Here is a 16617-nt window from a genome sequence, read left to right as displayed (position 1 = left end):
CTGAAAAACAGTGCAGGAAAGTTCCCAGATCCAGAATCCCTGGAGAGATTGATGACCACTGTGTTTTCTCTGATACAGGGGCATAGAGAGGACTGACTGCATGAAACAGCACTAGACAATCCTTTAAACACAAACATGGGCTATGTGGGTTAGGAAGCATGCTCACACTGGAGCTGCAGCTATGAGACAAGCTATCCCAACCTGCTTGAATGGAAGCCAGAAACACTGATGGAGAACATACTGCATCTGGCAAAATGAATTCTCAATAAGAAACCAGTAAGCAATGTTGTTGATGATTCTTTTCTCAGGAGACTTTCCAAGAACGCCGATTCATTCTCGTGAGAGTGAAAAATAACATCAACAGCAACAGTCATGACTGCTCATGACTTTCATGAGTGATAATCAGCCTACATTTGTCATTTCAGAATGACCCAGTGGAACCTAACTAGCAGACAAGACTGTGAAGACACACAACTCCTCAGGGGTTTCAGATAGTTTAGGTCCTCCAGCAGCAGGCTTCTTCCTAGAGAGGGAGGAAGAGAACCAGTCCTGATAACATCAAACCCAGTGGTACTAACCTATATATGCCAGGTGAGGGGGTTGGCCCATCCAGGATAAACAGACCCCATACCAGTGATGCCACTCCCCCCAGGCAGCTACATCCCTCTGTCCCTTCCCTCTCTCCCCCTCTCTATTCTCTACTCTCCGCCCATCTGATTTTCCTCCCATAAACTAGATGACATAGTGTAGAGAGCTGCCAGAGAACCTTCTCGCCTGGTGGACTCCCAGCCTTTCTCCCAGCCTCCTCACCAGACTGTCTGTGACCTCCAGAGCAGAATCTACCCATCCATCTATCCATTAATCCATCCACCCCGCTGGAGCAGGTAAGAACACAATCCTGATGACGATTTGTCTATGGGAATGTCAACATTCTCTGTAGTAAGGAGAAGAGGGAAAAAAGGTAATATAGTTCCAGCTAAACTTGGGCTAAAATGATATGATCTACATTCATTTGAAACTAATAACAATGCATTTCTGGAGGGCTCCAAAAAGTCTCTTAAATGTATCACCAGGTCCAGCTCTAACAGGAGTTCAAAAAGATAAAGAAACTCACGAAAATACATGACAAGTTATACTTGTCTCGAGAGTAATGATGATTTTCTGATACGCAATAGTGTTGTTATCAAGGCTAAATCCTGAGACAATGGTGAACTGCAGTCTGGGACAAAACAGTATTGAACATAACTGTTCTCCTGTCTAAACATACAAAGTAGTTCACAGCACGAGAGACACACCAATCAGAGGCCAGCCATGACCTATCCTCAACACCTACATTTGCATCTGGCAAAGGCCTTGCATTTACTGAAATGAGAGGGTAGTCTGTGGACAGGAAAAGGTTACCACCAACCAACAAACCACACACTGGAGGAAAGAACAGGAATGAAATGACCCATTCTGGCTTGCTTCAGTGCAGGGTTGGGCAGTATCCAGATTTTCATATCGTCATACCGTCCTTGTCTCACACTGGGATTTATGGTATGACCGGCTTAATACACAAGGGGGTGCCAAAATCACACAAAAAAAACCATTGGGCGTCAATTACCAGAATGCTAACAAAATTAGCACAAGTAATAGTGAAATTCCATGGAGGCTGCTTGCTAAATAGGCCAATCTGGCTCACAAAGTTATACATATATAGGTAGGAGCTACCGAATGTCATTTTTGGTGAGTTTGGACATTTACATGTGAACGAGAGACATTGTGCAAATGAACAAAGTTTTGATGCATGCTTGTCTGAAGGAAAAACAGTACTGTGTACTAAGAACAGTACTGTGTACTAAGAACAGTACTGTGTACTAAGAACAGTACTGTGTACTAAGGGTGTCCCTGACAAAAACAATCTTGGTCAACCGAGGCGTCTGTTCTTTTGATTTTGATCAATCGATTGGTTGAAATTCTACGTGTATTTTTCCATATATAGACACATCCTATGTATTTTAATCAAATCAACCATATGCACTGAGCTTGTCTGACGCTTTAAGCTCACTGTTTGATTAAATAATTGAGACACAAATGACTAGAGGGGGTCAAACCGCAATTGATTTCATTGTGCCGGGCCGGGCTCAGACTTGCTGCGCTGTGTAAAAAAATGACAGCAAGTGATGGTGTGACTAGCACCCATTGTCTCTCTCTCGTCTCTGCTGCAGCGACCACCACAGAACAGTGTTTATCGCGCTGTCCGTTGTGCTGAAGCTGCAACATAATTACAGCTATTACTGGCTGAAAAGTTCTGTAACCGAAATCCCTAATTTGTTTAGGAAAAACATTCCCTATTCCCTCAACCCTTGCTCTCTTTACCTGACACATGTATGCATCGCATGCACGTGACCAATAGGGCCTGACAGCATATCATAATCACATAAAAAAATTGGTTATAACAAACAAAATGGATGCAGAGGACGTGACAAAGTTTACTGGTTGCTCAGGAGGTAAAGGGGAAGTCAGATGTGTGGAATAAATGTGACTAGTTGTGAAAAATACTGGAGATAAAGAAAAAGAAGGTAAGGAGCAAATGCTTCGTGCATATTATGTATGCCAAACAGAAGCTGTTAGATTACAATATAATTTTTCTGACCGTTTGGAACAATGTAAACAACATTAAATAAATTATAAGCGTACCAGAGAGTCTGTAACACTTTTTTTGTAAAGCCTTTATTACAGCAAAGACTAAAAACAGTCACATTCATTTGTGAATGCAATTTACGAAATGGAACGGTTTATTTATTGTTTATGCTAATTATTCAAGGTTCGCTTTGTTATTTTATTTTGAAACTAAAATGCTTGATTGCATTTCAAATCATGAATGACTCGAATGCTGTGTGATGACATGAACAAATTAATGATCGATTGATACAGTAGCCTATAAAAGTATTGAAATATAGGCCTTCGTAAGTTACGCTATAAAGACTAAACAGGATGCGCTCTTAGGCCTACAGTGGTGGTTATACAATGCTACTATACTAAGCCTACTAATGATAATGACATTACTTATTATAATAATAATAATAATAATAGTAATAATAACAATAAGAAGGGTTATTATTATTATAAATATACATTTTCTGACCATTTGGAACAGTGTAAACAACACTAAATAATAATGCCAGAGGCTATTCTAATGAAAAACAAAGTGTAAAGCCTTTATTACAGCATAACAAAGATTAAAAACAGACCAATTTGTGAAATTGTTTATCCGACTTGTTGTGGGTGTGTGAGGCATGGTGCTCACGGAATCAGTATGCTATTAAACAAACACTCAAACAGGCAACAGAAGCAGGATCTGTCTTATTTCTGTGTATATATATATATATATATATATATTGATGATTTATAAAGCCAGGCACATTTAACAGTTAGGCTATTGATTATAGAACTAATTTAGTTGTGGTTTCCTCTCTCCTCATTTTTCTTAGACAATAAGTCAAGGGCTGTTTTCTCGTCTCCTCATTCTGCTGCTGCCTCCACCGCATTGTTCTCAACACCAACATGCTGATTAACTTTGCTATTATGCATATAGCAACATTTATCTAGGAAAACGGAGGAGAGGAGAGGTGAAAAAAAACAAGGAAATCAAGCTGCAGTAGCAGCTGTACAGATATCTCATCCAAAGGGCTTTGACTTCTCAAACACGGTAGAAAGCTAACACAATATGATGGTCCAGCTGTGTATTGACCCCTGTCAATGCACAGCTGGACCTGCTCCTGCTTTCTCCTGCTGTGCTATTTACAAACAAACACGCGACTGGCTCAACTGTTCTGGGGAACTACGGTAAACTTCATAATGTCAAATAATGTGACGGGTGAAATGAAGAAGGCAATCTGCTTTATCTCCTAACGTATCTCCTAACCCAAGCCTACCGATAATCACTTCTCATTTCATTGTAATCTATATTTCAATATTACCTGGTGGAAGAGGCTGATATGAAGAGGATTTTTGTTTGAATAGAACAGACATTATTTAGTCGTCCATTCATTGACCACAGTTCACACTGCTGTATGTACTGTAATTGGGTCTGTTTAACATTGGCGGTCACTGTTGCCTGTGGAGGACACTAACTAATGCCCTCTCCTGTACACACAACCACAGTGATGTCCAGTTTCCTGTACACACAACCACAGTGATGTCCAGTTTCCTGTACACACAACCACAGTGATGTCCAGTTTCCTGTACACACAACCACAGTGATGTCCAGTTTCCTGTACATTACTGTGTGATGCCATCATGGAATGTTCAGTTTAACGGCCAAGCCTATTGGAAGCTTTCCTCTCCCTGCCTCCACATGACTTATTATCCCAGCAACTATGCCAAGAGAGCAGAACATTTTAAAAACACAACATTATTGGCATGGGAATGCTTCTGCCAGGCTTCAGAAGGATTTCCTTCTTAGGTATGATTCGATTTAATGTTGTTCTTTGTTTTTCACCCACTGTCTCCTTAGAACCATGCCGGCATTTTTATGAAGAAGAATGGTGGGTTTGGGTTTTAAATCAAAACAACGTCCCCGTAGGGTTTCAGTTATGGGTGTGCCGATCTCATCATACTCCTATTCGTAATTACTTTCACTTTCGAGAGGAGCAAAATATTTCTCTCCCGACACTTCGCCTATGCCATTAGGATAATCTCCATGCCTAACATTTGTACAATCAAAATAAACTATCTACATTTGCAATTTTATTATCTACATTTGTCATTTTATTATCTAATGATCCTGGGCTATAATAAATAATAATAGCAAGCATGGGCTTGGATCACCACATAACGACGTCAGCAATGGAATAATTATACGGACAGACAAAGTAGGCCTACTGCCAAGTTGACAGACAAAAACAACCATATGGCCTCAGCAAAGTCTAGCTCTGATGACTACGGATTCTGATTCATACACGATGTTTGGAGAAGTGGAGACTTGTGCTCTGAGACGAGTGCCTGTGAGTGTTTTGTCTGGGGAAATGAGAGCTGACTAGGCAAGTCAGTTAAGAACAAATTCTTATTTACAATAATGGCCTACCCCGGCCAAACCGTAATGACGCTGGGACAATTGTGCGCCGCCCTATGGGACTCCCAATCACGGCCAATTGCGAGACAGCCTGGAAACGAACCAGAGTCTGTAGTGACGCCTCTAGCACTGAGATGCAGTGCCTTAGACCGCTGCGCCACTCGGGAGCCCAATCCAATCTAATCTAATTCAATCGTTGCAGCAGACTCAACCGATACTCTGCACCATTTCTTGACAGACAGAAGAACTAGCCAATAGTTGTTTAGAGCACACAGCGCTTCACACTGTTTGAGTGAAAGAGAGATGCGTGCTGGCAGCTGTAAAATACTAGTTTTGTCCATGTACTTGTGTGGTGGCACACCCCTAGTTTCAATAACAGCCTCTATTAGTTCAGCATTTCATCATGCTGGGTTCAGGGCCTCCCCTTCAGAAGGCCCTTGTAAGGGTGGGTGGGTGAACCCAGGGGGCAGTGAATGAATAGATGGTGACATGTTTAGTGGTGCCAAGGGAGATGTTATTATTAATGAACTTATTATGCCCCCTTGTCTTGACATGAAGGAGGGCAACTCTCATGACCACTCCAGAGCTGGAAGCTCTCAGGCTGGGAGCTCCAGTGAACAGCAGGAAATAGCCTAGCATTCCTCTCAACCACAATGGAATGTAAACAACAACTCCAAAACATGAGAAATGAACGAAAATAATGTTCTATGCAGCATTCTACGAGCTGAGATTTCGTTGTCTGCTATGAGACAGACTGCTCTCTTAGTGTTTTTTGGCTCTGTAGCAGAGATCTGTAGGAGATCACAGAGCTAGTGATCACAGTGATTAGCCAGGTGCTATAGTGGATAGAGGAAAGGGCCTTAGTCATCACAGATTTATTATCAGGAGATTCCTCAGATTCAACATTTAATCCACACTCCCCTGCTCCATGCCCATGCTTGGCACCCCTCTCCCAGTTCCCCTCCCTCCTCCCTGCTGGTGTCCACAGGGTCAGAAGCATGTTTAAGAGGGGTTTAGGTTTGGCTAGTGTTGAAATGGACTCCACCCCTGTGAGATAGCCAAAGGTCAGCCCTAAGAATACCCGCTGGCACATAGCTGGAGCCGGGCAGATAACTGCTGTCAGTAGGTCGTCAGCGGGCCTGGCCACCGTCTGGCCAAATAACTCCCTCCCTTCAGGGAACCAGCAGGGCCCAGGGGAAGAGCTGGGAGAGGGACTCACAGACCCTCTCCTTCCCTGGGCATGCCCGTCACTGAGGAGACCCTGTGGGGAGAGAGGAGTCTGGAAGGAGGGATAATTCCTGTCTGGATGGAGTAGAGAGAAGTGGGGCTGCTCTGACGATCACAATGCAGTGAAGATATTCTCGGCACAAAATGGCGGAGAGTTTTACCCACAGTAATCTCCTTACCAGCACCACCTCAGCCACTGAGATGTTTGAATGGGTCACATCACCAGTCAGAAGTGTGCGTTCCAATAAGGGGTGCGATCTCCAGCGGGTTTTATCCTTCCATATAATGCACTGCCTGAGATAATGCAGTGAAGCCAGATCAATAGGACACACCTTATGCAACTCCTACTCTCTCCACCGTGTAGTTGTCAGACTGTGGGTGCAGTACATGAAACACATATTCCACATATAATCATCGAATAATCATCCACCTACAGCATCACCACCTTCAAGAACCCTGAAAGTATTCAAATATACCAAAATATACAAAGGCACATTTAAAAACAAGCCAAATACACCCTGAATACCAAACGGATACATCCTGGGTTACAAACATCACTTCAAACCTAGCTCTCGACTCGATAAGCAACTTCTAAACCTCTTAGAGAGAAAAGTACAAAACCGTTCTCCTTTTCAGAAAAAATAGCGGTGCATCCTTCATAATTTCAAATAAGATTGGCCATATCCAGCCAGCCGGAAAATATCATTTATAGAGAGGAATGAATTATGTGAGAAGACTGGAGGTTGGAGTCCATTTTATCATCAATCTATTAACCTCCCCTCCTGTGGTCTGCCTTGAGAGGAGGGAAGAACTGTCCAAACACGCCGGACTCGAGAGCAGAATCACTGGAGATAGGAGATCTGTGATAGATTATAAAGCCTGAGGTTATGAGGCCCCCAAAGTGAGTGGTGTTTGATTATTATTCCTGTTGTTGGCCATGATGGGTTAAGGTGGAGAAAAATGTGTCCTTCAGTTCAACCCTTTAAGTAATGAACAGTATGCTGATCATTTCCTCCTGAGGCCGTTCCACAGTGTGTTTCTGTTTGTGTCTTCTGCATGCTCACTGACTCTACCTTCTCTGCTGCCCCCAACCCCCAGCTCAGCTCCACCAGACCCCTGGGCACCGGGACCACTCCTGTCACCTCCACCACCTCCCTCCATCACCCACCCCACCACTACACTATCATCTGCACCACCTCTCTGTCCATCTGTCCTGCACTAACCTCCGGCCACCACTAGAGTGCACTCTCGCCCCTTCACTCCCTCTCACTGCCCAGCACCGAGCCTCAGCATGGAGAAGGTGCAGCACACGATGCGCTCGGCCATCCGCAGGGCCTCCATGGTGGTGGACGTGCCCCCCCAGGCCAAGCAGAACTTGCAGGAGCTCTTTGTCAACTTCAGCCTCATCCTCATCTGCCTGCTGCTCATCTACATCATCGTGTTGTTGATGTGAGGGCCTCAGAGGGGCCGGGAGGGGCCAGACTACAGCCCAACAGGGCCATGACCTCTCAAGAGGGCCAAACAATGGAAGGGGAGGGGAGGAGGGGATTGGGAGGCAAACATGGAGATTATCCTAGTATTTTGTAAACTGGTTTTAAATTGAAAGGAATTTGTGTAGAATAAGATCAGATTCTGTTTTGTAGAGTTTAATATATTCTGCCTGATTTTAATCACACAACTAGAATCACTCATTATAACACTATAAAGGTGCAGTGTGTGAGTTGCAGTAGAAGATTGTTGGTCCCAGATGCAGTTTATGTCAGTTCTGTGTCACACACGTCACCCTCCTGTAGGTCTGTCATCCATGCTCCACATCATGTCACCACCACAGTGTCTCTGCCACCCCTCACTAGAACTCAACGCCTACAGCCACCTGGCTACACTGGGCTAGTCACACACACACACACACACACACACACACACACACACACACACACACACACACGCAGACGCACACATACATACACACATACACACTCACACACACTCACACACACACACACACACACGCAGACGCACACATACACGCTGACGCACACATACATACACACACACACACGCACACACAGACACACACACAAGCACACACACACACACACACACCGCACACACACGCACACACACACACACACACACACACACACACACACACACACACGCACACATACATACACATATATACACACACACACACACACGCAGACGCAGACATACATACACACACACACGCACACACAGACACACAAGCACACACACGCACACATACATACACACACGCAGACGCACACATACATACACACACACACACAGACACACACACACAAGCACACACACACACGCACACGCAGACGCACACATACATACACACATATATATATATATACACACACACACACACACACACGCACAGACACACACACACACACACACACACACACACACACACACACACACACACACACACACACACACACACACACACTCACAGACACACACAGACAGAGGAAATAAACTTACTGACAATATTAACCCAAGGGAATCAGACTTGTATGTGTGTGATGATCATGTGTATGTCTGTGTAAGTGTTCCAGTCTCTCACTGGGCCCCTGTTTTCACTCCCAGACCTCTGTAGCTGAACCAACGACCACCACAGCACAGCGAGGGCTAAGCAGGGGGATGTAACGATCCATCAAACCATCTCCATCCCTGGTCTTCCTGAGGACACCTCCAGAATTACACTCTTAACTGAAGAGCTTTGCCCAGAATTGATCACTCTGCCTGGAGCATTTGCAGCCTCAACCCAGCCTCTCCATGTCGAGTGAAACCATGGACCTGGTCAACAACCGCGGTCTCAACTTGATGCTCAACTTCCTCCTCATCATCATCATGCTGCTCCTCATGCTTGTCCTGGTCAAACTCATGTAACCTCTGACCTCTGACATACAGTATGACCTCATGGCATAGGTTGAGCAATTCCAGTCCCCAAGGGCCACAGGGTCTGATGGGAGTCCCTCTACCTCTGATTTGGTCACATAAATACACCATGACTTCAGCTAATTATTATTCAACAGTTCACATCAAAAATCACTGAATAAAGGCCATTGAACCTGTTGGAGTAGAACTAAACATTGTGAGCTTTTGGAGAGTAGAAAAGAGTTTGGGATTCCATGAGATCGTTACATGGGATGGCAAGACTCAAAATATGAATTAACAGGAGGATGAAACTCCACCCACCGATGCTAAAGAAATGAAATAAAGTTGACATGGCATGATCAATAGAACGCCCTCCTTTACGCTTAGTTTACCTCCCTCTAGTGGTAGAATCACCAAACTGCACCCCATCTACTTCTGGCCAGGGCACTGAACACAGAGATACATCCATACTCTCTGATCCTCACTGTAGAGTTGTGGTTTATATGAGCCATAGAGAACAATCATTTCAAAGCTTTAACGCTCACAGTCACTGACTATTCAAAGCTATTAGGACCAAAGCACATGTTAGAACTGACAACTGAAATGTAACTGAAAATGATTAAAGCCATAGTCCTTTGCTGTGTGATATGAGTTGTTTATGTAACTGTTGAGTAACTGTTGAGTGAAGCCTAGGGTCCTTCCCTTTGGAGACTCAGATTGCTCTTCATCTAGTAGCTGATCAGTACAACAGATACCTGACTCAATAAAAATGGCTACGTACAGCCTACGCCTGTAAACTTTTCAGTGAGATATATAATATTGTAACTACAATATCCTAACACAATTGAGTGCTGTAGTGCAAATGTTTCCGTGTTCAGTAGTAGTAGTTGATTCATTTGTTTTGTCAGAGTAATGAATAGCTAGAGAGTAAATACACCAAACCAGCTAAACACAGAGAAGCTCTCTACAGTCTGAAGATTAAACAGGCATGATTACTGCAGAAGTGTTGTCGTGTTGTCTACCTGCAGGCGCTGGCTCCACTTTACACTTTCTTATGTCACACGGCATTTTGTAAAGAATGTCATAAAATAAAGATAAAATACACAAACTATAAAGCATTTTTCTGTCTTCATTGAAAATTGTAATGACTTCATTAAAATGATGGAATGCAGGTGCAACTTTTGTCTACAGGAAAAACGTCAACGCCTCAGACGCCCACCAGAGGGCGTCATGCCCTCATATTTAGTCCTACATGAACGTGCACAATTTGGAGGGAAATACTGACCAGCTTTGAGTAGACTCATCACATATTGTGCTGAAAATCTGGCAGGTTAACACCCACAACAACAAACTAACAGCCTTCAGTTCACTTGACAGAGTCCCCTGACTAGCTGTCTAACAGATACTGTAGCCTACTTCCTTCCAGTTCTCTGCTGCCAATGACTGGAACCAATTGCAAAAATCACTGGAGACTTATGTCTCCCTCTCTAACAGAGCAGTGTACCTGTACACAGCCAATCTGTAAATAGCATACCCAACTACCTCATCCCCATATTATTACTTACCCTCTTGCTCTTTTGCACCCCGGTATCTCTACTTGCACATCATCATCTGCACATCTATCACTCCAGTGTTAATGCTAAATTGTAATTATTTCGCATCCATGGCCTATTTATTGCCTTACCTCTCTAATCTTCTACATTTGCACACACTGTAAATATATTTTTTTATTGTGTTATTGACTGTACGTTTGTTTGTGTAACTCTGTGGTGTTGTTTTTGTCACACTGCTTTGTTTTATCCTGGCCAGGTCATAGTTGTAAATGAGAACTTGTTCTCAACTGGTCTACCTGGTTAAACAAAGGTGAAATAAATAAATACAAAATTAAACTTCCTCATCCCCTCCTCTCACCTGGTTGAGCTCGGCCTCCTGCCGCAACCTCTCTCTCTGCTGCTGCTCCTGTTGCCAGGCTGACAAGCCCCCACATAGCTCTGTCCCATGTCCGGGTGGCCGGTACTCCATCTGCTCACTCAGCCACATCTGGGTCCTCACCGCCGGCTGGATGGGGGACCCTCCTACTGCTTGGTGGCCCAGCGGCAGGCCCCTCTGGCTGGGTACCGTCAGCCCGACGCCAGAGTGCTTGGTCTCTGGTAAGGCACTGTAGGTCAGGTCTAAGGTGTTGGGTTTGAGCGGGGAAGAGCAGGCCGAGTGAGAGTCTGTCTTAGTACTTAGGGGGTATTTGTACCGGGCCTCGGCCCCTGGGGAGCGCAGGTGGAGCCCTTGGGATAGGTAGGGTTCTGTGGGGCGCAGAGGGTCCTGCCTGTAACCGTAGAGCATGCCTCTGTCCAGGGAGCCGTGGGGGTCGGTGCGGTATGCTGCCCGGCCCACGGGGCTGGACTTCTCCTGGACGCTGAGGCGGGTAAGGGAGGACCAGCGGCGGACGGGCCGGGGGTCCTTCATGTCCAGGGGGCTGTCGAGGGGCGAGGGCAGCTGGCAGGAGGACCAGAGGCTGCCCCCAGGGGAGGGTACCGTGCTGAGCTTGGAGCCAGAAGAGGGTGAGGGCATGACGTGGGCTGTGGGGATGGCACCCTGGGAGCGCAGTGGCTGGAAGGACAGTGTGGTGCTGGAGCTGGATTGGTCTGAAGGACAGGAGAGAGGGAATAAGAAAGACACTTAGAGAAGCAGAACAGAGGAACAGTATGTGTGGACTATCTTACTTATTCAAACTACATCCATTTCTACAACAAAATGATCACAACTTTATTGGAAGTGCAGACTTTGGGAACAAAGGAGGTGCTTCAGAGTGATTCTTCTAAACATTGTACTGCACAGTGGGTTCCAAGAAGCATTTCATACATATTACTGGGCATTATGTGTCCTGGTTCATAGAAGGCTGCAGTAGGTCTAACTACACCAAGCGGTACACCTAGAACCAACAGTACCCTGAACAGCTTCTACCCCCAAGCCATAACACTGATACATAGTTAGTTAAATAGTTAACCAATTAACCAATTTTACACTAACACATTTTTTTCACATACGCTGCTGCTACTATCTGTTATCTACCCTGTTGCTTAGTCACTTTACCCTCTATGTACATATCTATCTCCATTACCTCGTACCCCTGCACATCCACTCTGTGCTGGTACCAGTGTATATAACCAAGTTATAGTTACTCATTGTGGATTTACTCCTCCTTTTATGATTTATACATTTCTCTTTGTTTCTCTCTGCCTTGTTGGGAAGGGCCCATAAGTAAGCATGTCACTGTTAGTCTACACCTGTAATTAATAGGAAGAACCCTATGGACTAGTACGACTGTAGACCGTTGGTGCTAAAATACAGCCACTAGTTAGCCATAAGTATGGAGGTAGGAGTCCAAACCAATAGTCCTTTCAGCCCATTACATCAGCACATCATGGGAACCATGCAACAACCAGAGGCCCATATCCTTTCATCATCTACACAAATAGACAAACATAAAGACATCAAGCCTCCAGCAGGGCTTCCGTGCATCATATTAAAACTAGAGGACTCTGCAATGCAGCAGAGCAGGAATGTACTGTTCCAGAAGTACTGTAAGTAGCCTGGCTTTGTTTAGGGGGAAAAGGGAGAGGAGGGGAGAGTAAGCCACAGAGACAGGGAAAGTCTGGAAGCTGGGGCAGAGTGGGAGGACAGTAGTCTCAGCTCAGGCCAACTTCTTTGTCATTCCTTGTCATGCCTTTATATAGAGAAATACAGTTGTCATGGTAACACACACAACAGAGGACTGAGCAGTTGGTTAAACTAAAGCACATTGATCTGCCACCAGATGAGGAGGACAGAGGACCTGTCTGATGGTGAGAGGTCAGGGCAGTCCTCCAACATCCCCACAGTCCTCCAGTACAGTCCTCCAAACTGCTCCTGGCCAACACAGACCCCTGTGTAATGTCCCTTCAAATGAATCTCAATGACTGATGACCAGAAAAACAGAGAGTCCAAAGAACCTCTGCCAAAGAAAAGAGCTTTGCAGGGAAGGATGCTGATTGTCCTGTACCCTGACAGTGACAGAGATGTCATGGAGGAGGAGGCAGCCAGGCAGGACAGTAACAGAGATGTCATGGAGGAGGAGGCAGCCAGGCAGGACAGTGACAGAGATGTCATGGAGGAGGAGGCAGCCAGGCAGGACAGTGACAGAGATGTCATGGAGGAGGAGGCAGCCAGGCAGGACAGTGACAGAGATGCCATGGAGGAGGAGGCAGCCAGGCAGGACAGTAACAGAGATGTCATGGAGGAGGAGGCAGCCAGGCAGGACAGTGACAGAGATGCCATGGAGGAGGAGGCAGCCAGGCAGGACAGTAACAGAGATGTCATGGAGGAGGAGGCAGCCAGGCAGGACAGTGACAGAGATGTCATGGAGGAGGAGGCAGCCAGGCAGGACAGTGACAGAGATGTCATGGAGGAGAGGCAGCCAGGCAGGACAGTGACAGAGATGCCATGGAGGAGGAGGCAGCCAGGCAGGACAGTGACAGAGATGCCATGGAGGAGGAGGCAGCCAGGCAGGACAGTGACAGAGATGTCATGGAGGAGGAGGCAGCCAGGCAGGACAGTGACAGAGATGTCATGGAGGAGGAGGCAGCCAGGCAGGACAGTGACAGAGATGTCATGGAGGAGGAGGCAGCCAGGCAGGACAGTAACAGAGATGTCATGGAGGAAGAGGCAGCCAGGCAGGACAGTGACAGAGATGTCATGGAGGAGGAGGCAGCCAGGCAGGACAGTGACAGAGATGTCATGGAGGAGGAGGCAGCCAGGCAGGACAGTGACAGAGATGTCATGGAGGAGGAGGCAGCCAGGCAGGACAGTGACAGAGATGTCATGGAGGAAGAGGCAGCCAGGCAGGACAGTGACAGATATGACATGGAGGAAGAGGCAGCCAGGCAGGACAGTGACAGAGATACCATGGAGGAGGAGGCAGCCAGGCAGGACAGTGACAGAGATGCCATGGAGGAGGAGGCAGCCAGGCAGGACAGTGACAGAGATGTCATGGAGGAAGAGGCAGCCAGGCAGGACAGTGACAGATATGACATGGAGGAAGAGGCAGCCAGGCAGGACAGTGACAGATATGACATGGAGGAAGAGGCAGCCAGGCAGGACAGTGACAGATATGACATGGAGGAAGAGGCAGCCAGGCAGGACAGTGACAGATATGACATGGAGGAAGAGGCAGCCAGGCAGGACAGTGACAGATATGACATGGAGGAAGAGGTAGCCAGGCAGGACAGTGACAGATATGACATGGAGGAAGAGGCAGCCAGGCAGGACAGTGACACAGATGCCATGGAGGAGGAGGCAGCCAGGCAGGACAGTGACAGAGATGCCATGGAGGAGGAGGCAGCCAGGCAGGACAGTGACAGAGATGTCATGGAGGAAGAGGCAGCCAGGCAGGACAGTGACAGATATGACATGGAGGAAGAGGCAGCCAGGCAGGACAGTGACAGATATGACATGGAGGAAGAGGCAGCCAGGCAGGACAGTGACAGATATGACATGGAGGAAGAGGCAGCCAGGCAGGACAGTGACAGAGATGTCATGGAGGAGGAGGCAGCCAGGCAGGACAGTAACAGAGATGTCATGGAGGAGGAGGCAGCCAGGCAGGACAGTGACAGAGATGTCATGGAGGAGGAGGCAGCCAGGCAGGACAGTGACAGAGATGTCATGGAGGAGGAGGCAGCCAGGCAGGACAGTGACAGAGATGTCATGGAGGAGGAGGCAGCCAGGCAGGACAGTAACAGAGATGTCATGGAGGAAGAGGCAGCCAGGCAGGACAGTGACAGAGATGTCATGGAGGAGGAGGCAGCCAGGCAGGACAGTGACAGAGATGTCATGGAGGAGGAGGCAGCCAGGCAGGACAGTGACAGAGATGTCATGGAGGAGGAGGCAGCCAGGCAGGACAGTGACAGAGATGTCATGGAGGAAGAGGCAGCCAGGCAGGACAGTGACAGATATGACATGGAGGAAGAGGCAGCCAGGCAGGACAGTGACAGAGATACCATGGAGGAGGAGGCAGCCAGGCAGGACAGTGACAGAGATGCCATGGAGGAGGAGGCAGCCAGGCAGGACAGTGACAGAGATGTCATGGAGGAAGAGGCAGCCAGGCAGGACAGTGACAGATATGACATGGAGGAAGAGGCAGCCAGGCAGGACAGTGACAGATATGACATGGAGGAAGAGGCAGCCAGGCAGGACAGTGACAGATATGACATGGAGGAAGAGGCAGCCAGGCAGGACAGTGACAGATATGACATGGAGGAAGAGGTAGCCAGGCAGGACAGTGACAGATATGACATGGAGGAAGAGGCAGCCAGGCAGGACAGTGACACAGATGCCATGGAGGAGGAGGCAGCCAGGCAGGACAGTGACAGAGATGCCATGGAGGAGGAGGCAGCCAGGCAGGACAGTGACAGAGATGTCATGGAGGAAGAGGCAGCCAGGCAGGACAGTGACACAGATGCCATGGAGGAGGAGGCAGCCAGGCAGGACAGTGACAGAGATGCCATGGAGGAGGAGGCAGCCAGGCAGGACAGTGACAGAGATGTCATGGAGGAAGAGGCAGCCAGGCAGGACAGTGACAGAGATGTCATGGAGGAGGAGGCAGCCAGGCAGGACAGTAACAGAGATGTCATGGAGGAAGAGGCAGCCAGGCAGGACAGTGACAGAGATGTCATGGAGGAGGAGGCAGCCAGGCAGGACAGTGACAGAGATGTCATGGAGGAGGAGGCAGCCAGGCAGGACAGTGACAGAGATGTCATGGAGGAGGAGGCAGCCAGGCAGGACAGTGACAGATATGACATGGAGGAAGAGGCAGCCAGGCAGGACAGTGACAGATATGTCATGGAGGAAGAGGCAGCCAGGCAGGACAGTGACAGATATGACATGGAGGAAGAGGCAGCCAGGCAGGACAGTGACAGATATGTCATGGAGGAAGAGGCAGCCAGGCAGGACAGTGACAGATATGACATGGAGGAGGAGGCAGCCAGGCAGGACAGTGACAGAGATGTCATGGAGGAAGAGGCAGCCAGGCAGGACAGTGACAGAGATGTCATGGAGGAGGAGGCAGCCAGGCAGGACAGTGACAGAGATGTCATGGAGGAGGAGGCAGCCAGGCAGGACAGTGACAGAGCAGTCCTTCTGTCAGCCCTCCTCATGTTAAATTATTCATTAGTGCCATTCACATCACATCCACCAGATGCACATGACTAACGACCGCAATGTTGTCAAATATGTAAAAATGGCACTGGGAGACGCATTAAATGATCCATTATGATTTTATCCTTTGTTGAGTTATAAGGTCAATCAACTTAAAAGATTCAGCAATATTTTGAAAGCAACGTTAGTTCAGAATGGAGGTCAATTGCACTGGCTTACAAGTTGTACTGAAGTAG

At 47.2% G+C, this 16617-nt stretch overlaps 2 protein-coding genes across 5 annotated transcripts in view; one reads left to right on the top strand and one right to left on the bottom strand.

The window, feature by feature from the left end:
* The window catches only part of LOC106571383 (centrosomal protein of 85 kDa-like), an 82329-nt gene that overhangs the window by 27474 nt on the left and 38238 nt on the right, over positions 1–16617 (bottom strand). For both annotated transcript variants that reach the window (XM_045695691.1, XM_014144405.2), the window contains exon 3: positions 11108–11835. In XM_045695691.1, coding sequence (XP_045551647.1) covers positions 11108–11835 — 728 coding nt within the window. The remainder of the gene's footprint in view (positions 1–11107; positions 11836–16617) is intronic.
* On the top strand, positions 583–9993 carry LOC106571382 (cardiac phospholamban). 3 transcript variants are annotated; one of them, XM_014144403.2, is made up of 3 exons: positions 635–884; positions 7382–7732; positions 8906–9993. In XM_014144403.2, exons 2-3 carry the CDS (start codon positions 7575–7577, stop codon positions 8913–8915), a joined length of 168 nt encoding a protein of 55 aa, XP_013999878.1. In that variant the 5' UTR covers positions 635–884; positions 7382–7574; the 3' UTR covers positions 8916–9993. The 3 variants fall into 3 exon arrangements, 2 of the variants coding, with proteins under 2 accessions (XP_013999879.1, XP_013999878.1); XR_001320921.2 differs by lacking the exon at positions 7382–7732 and having other exon boundaries at positions 583–884; XM_014144404.2 differs by lacking the exon at positions 8906–9993 and having other exon boundaries at positions 615–884; positions 7382–7736.

The sequence above is a fragment of the Salmo salar genome, chromosome ssa15 (assembly GCF_905237065.1).
Source record: "Salmo salar chromosome ssa15, Ssal_v3.1, whole genome shotgun sequence".
Taxonomy (NCBI): domain Eukaryota; kingdom Metazoa; phylum Chordata; class Actinopteri; order Salmoniformes; family Salmonidae; genus Salmo; species Salmo salar.
This window is presented reverse-complemented; position numbering and strand designations above follow the sequence as displayed.

Coding starts and splice junctions, on each gene's coding strand:
- LOC106571382 (XM_014144403.2), top strand. CDS start 7,575: ATGGAGAAGGTGCAGCACACGATGCGCTCGGCCATCCGCAGGGCCTCC.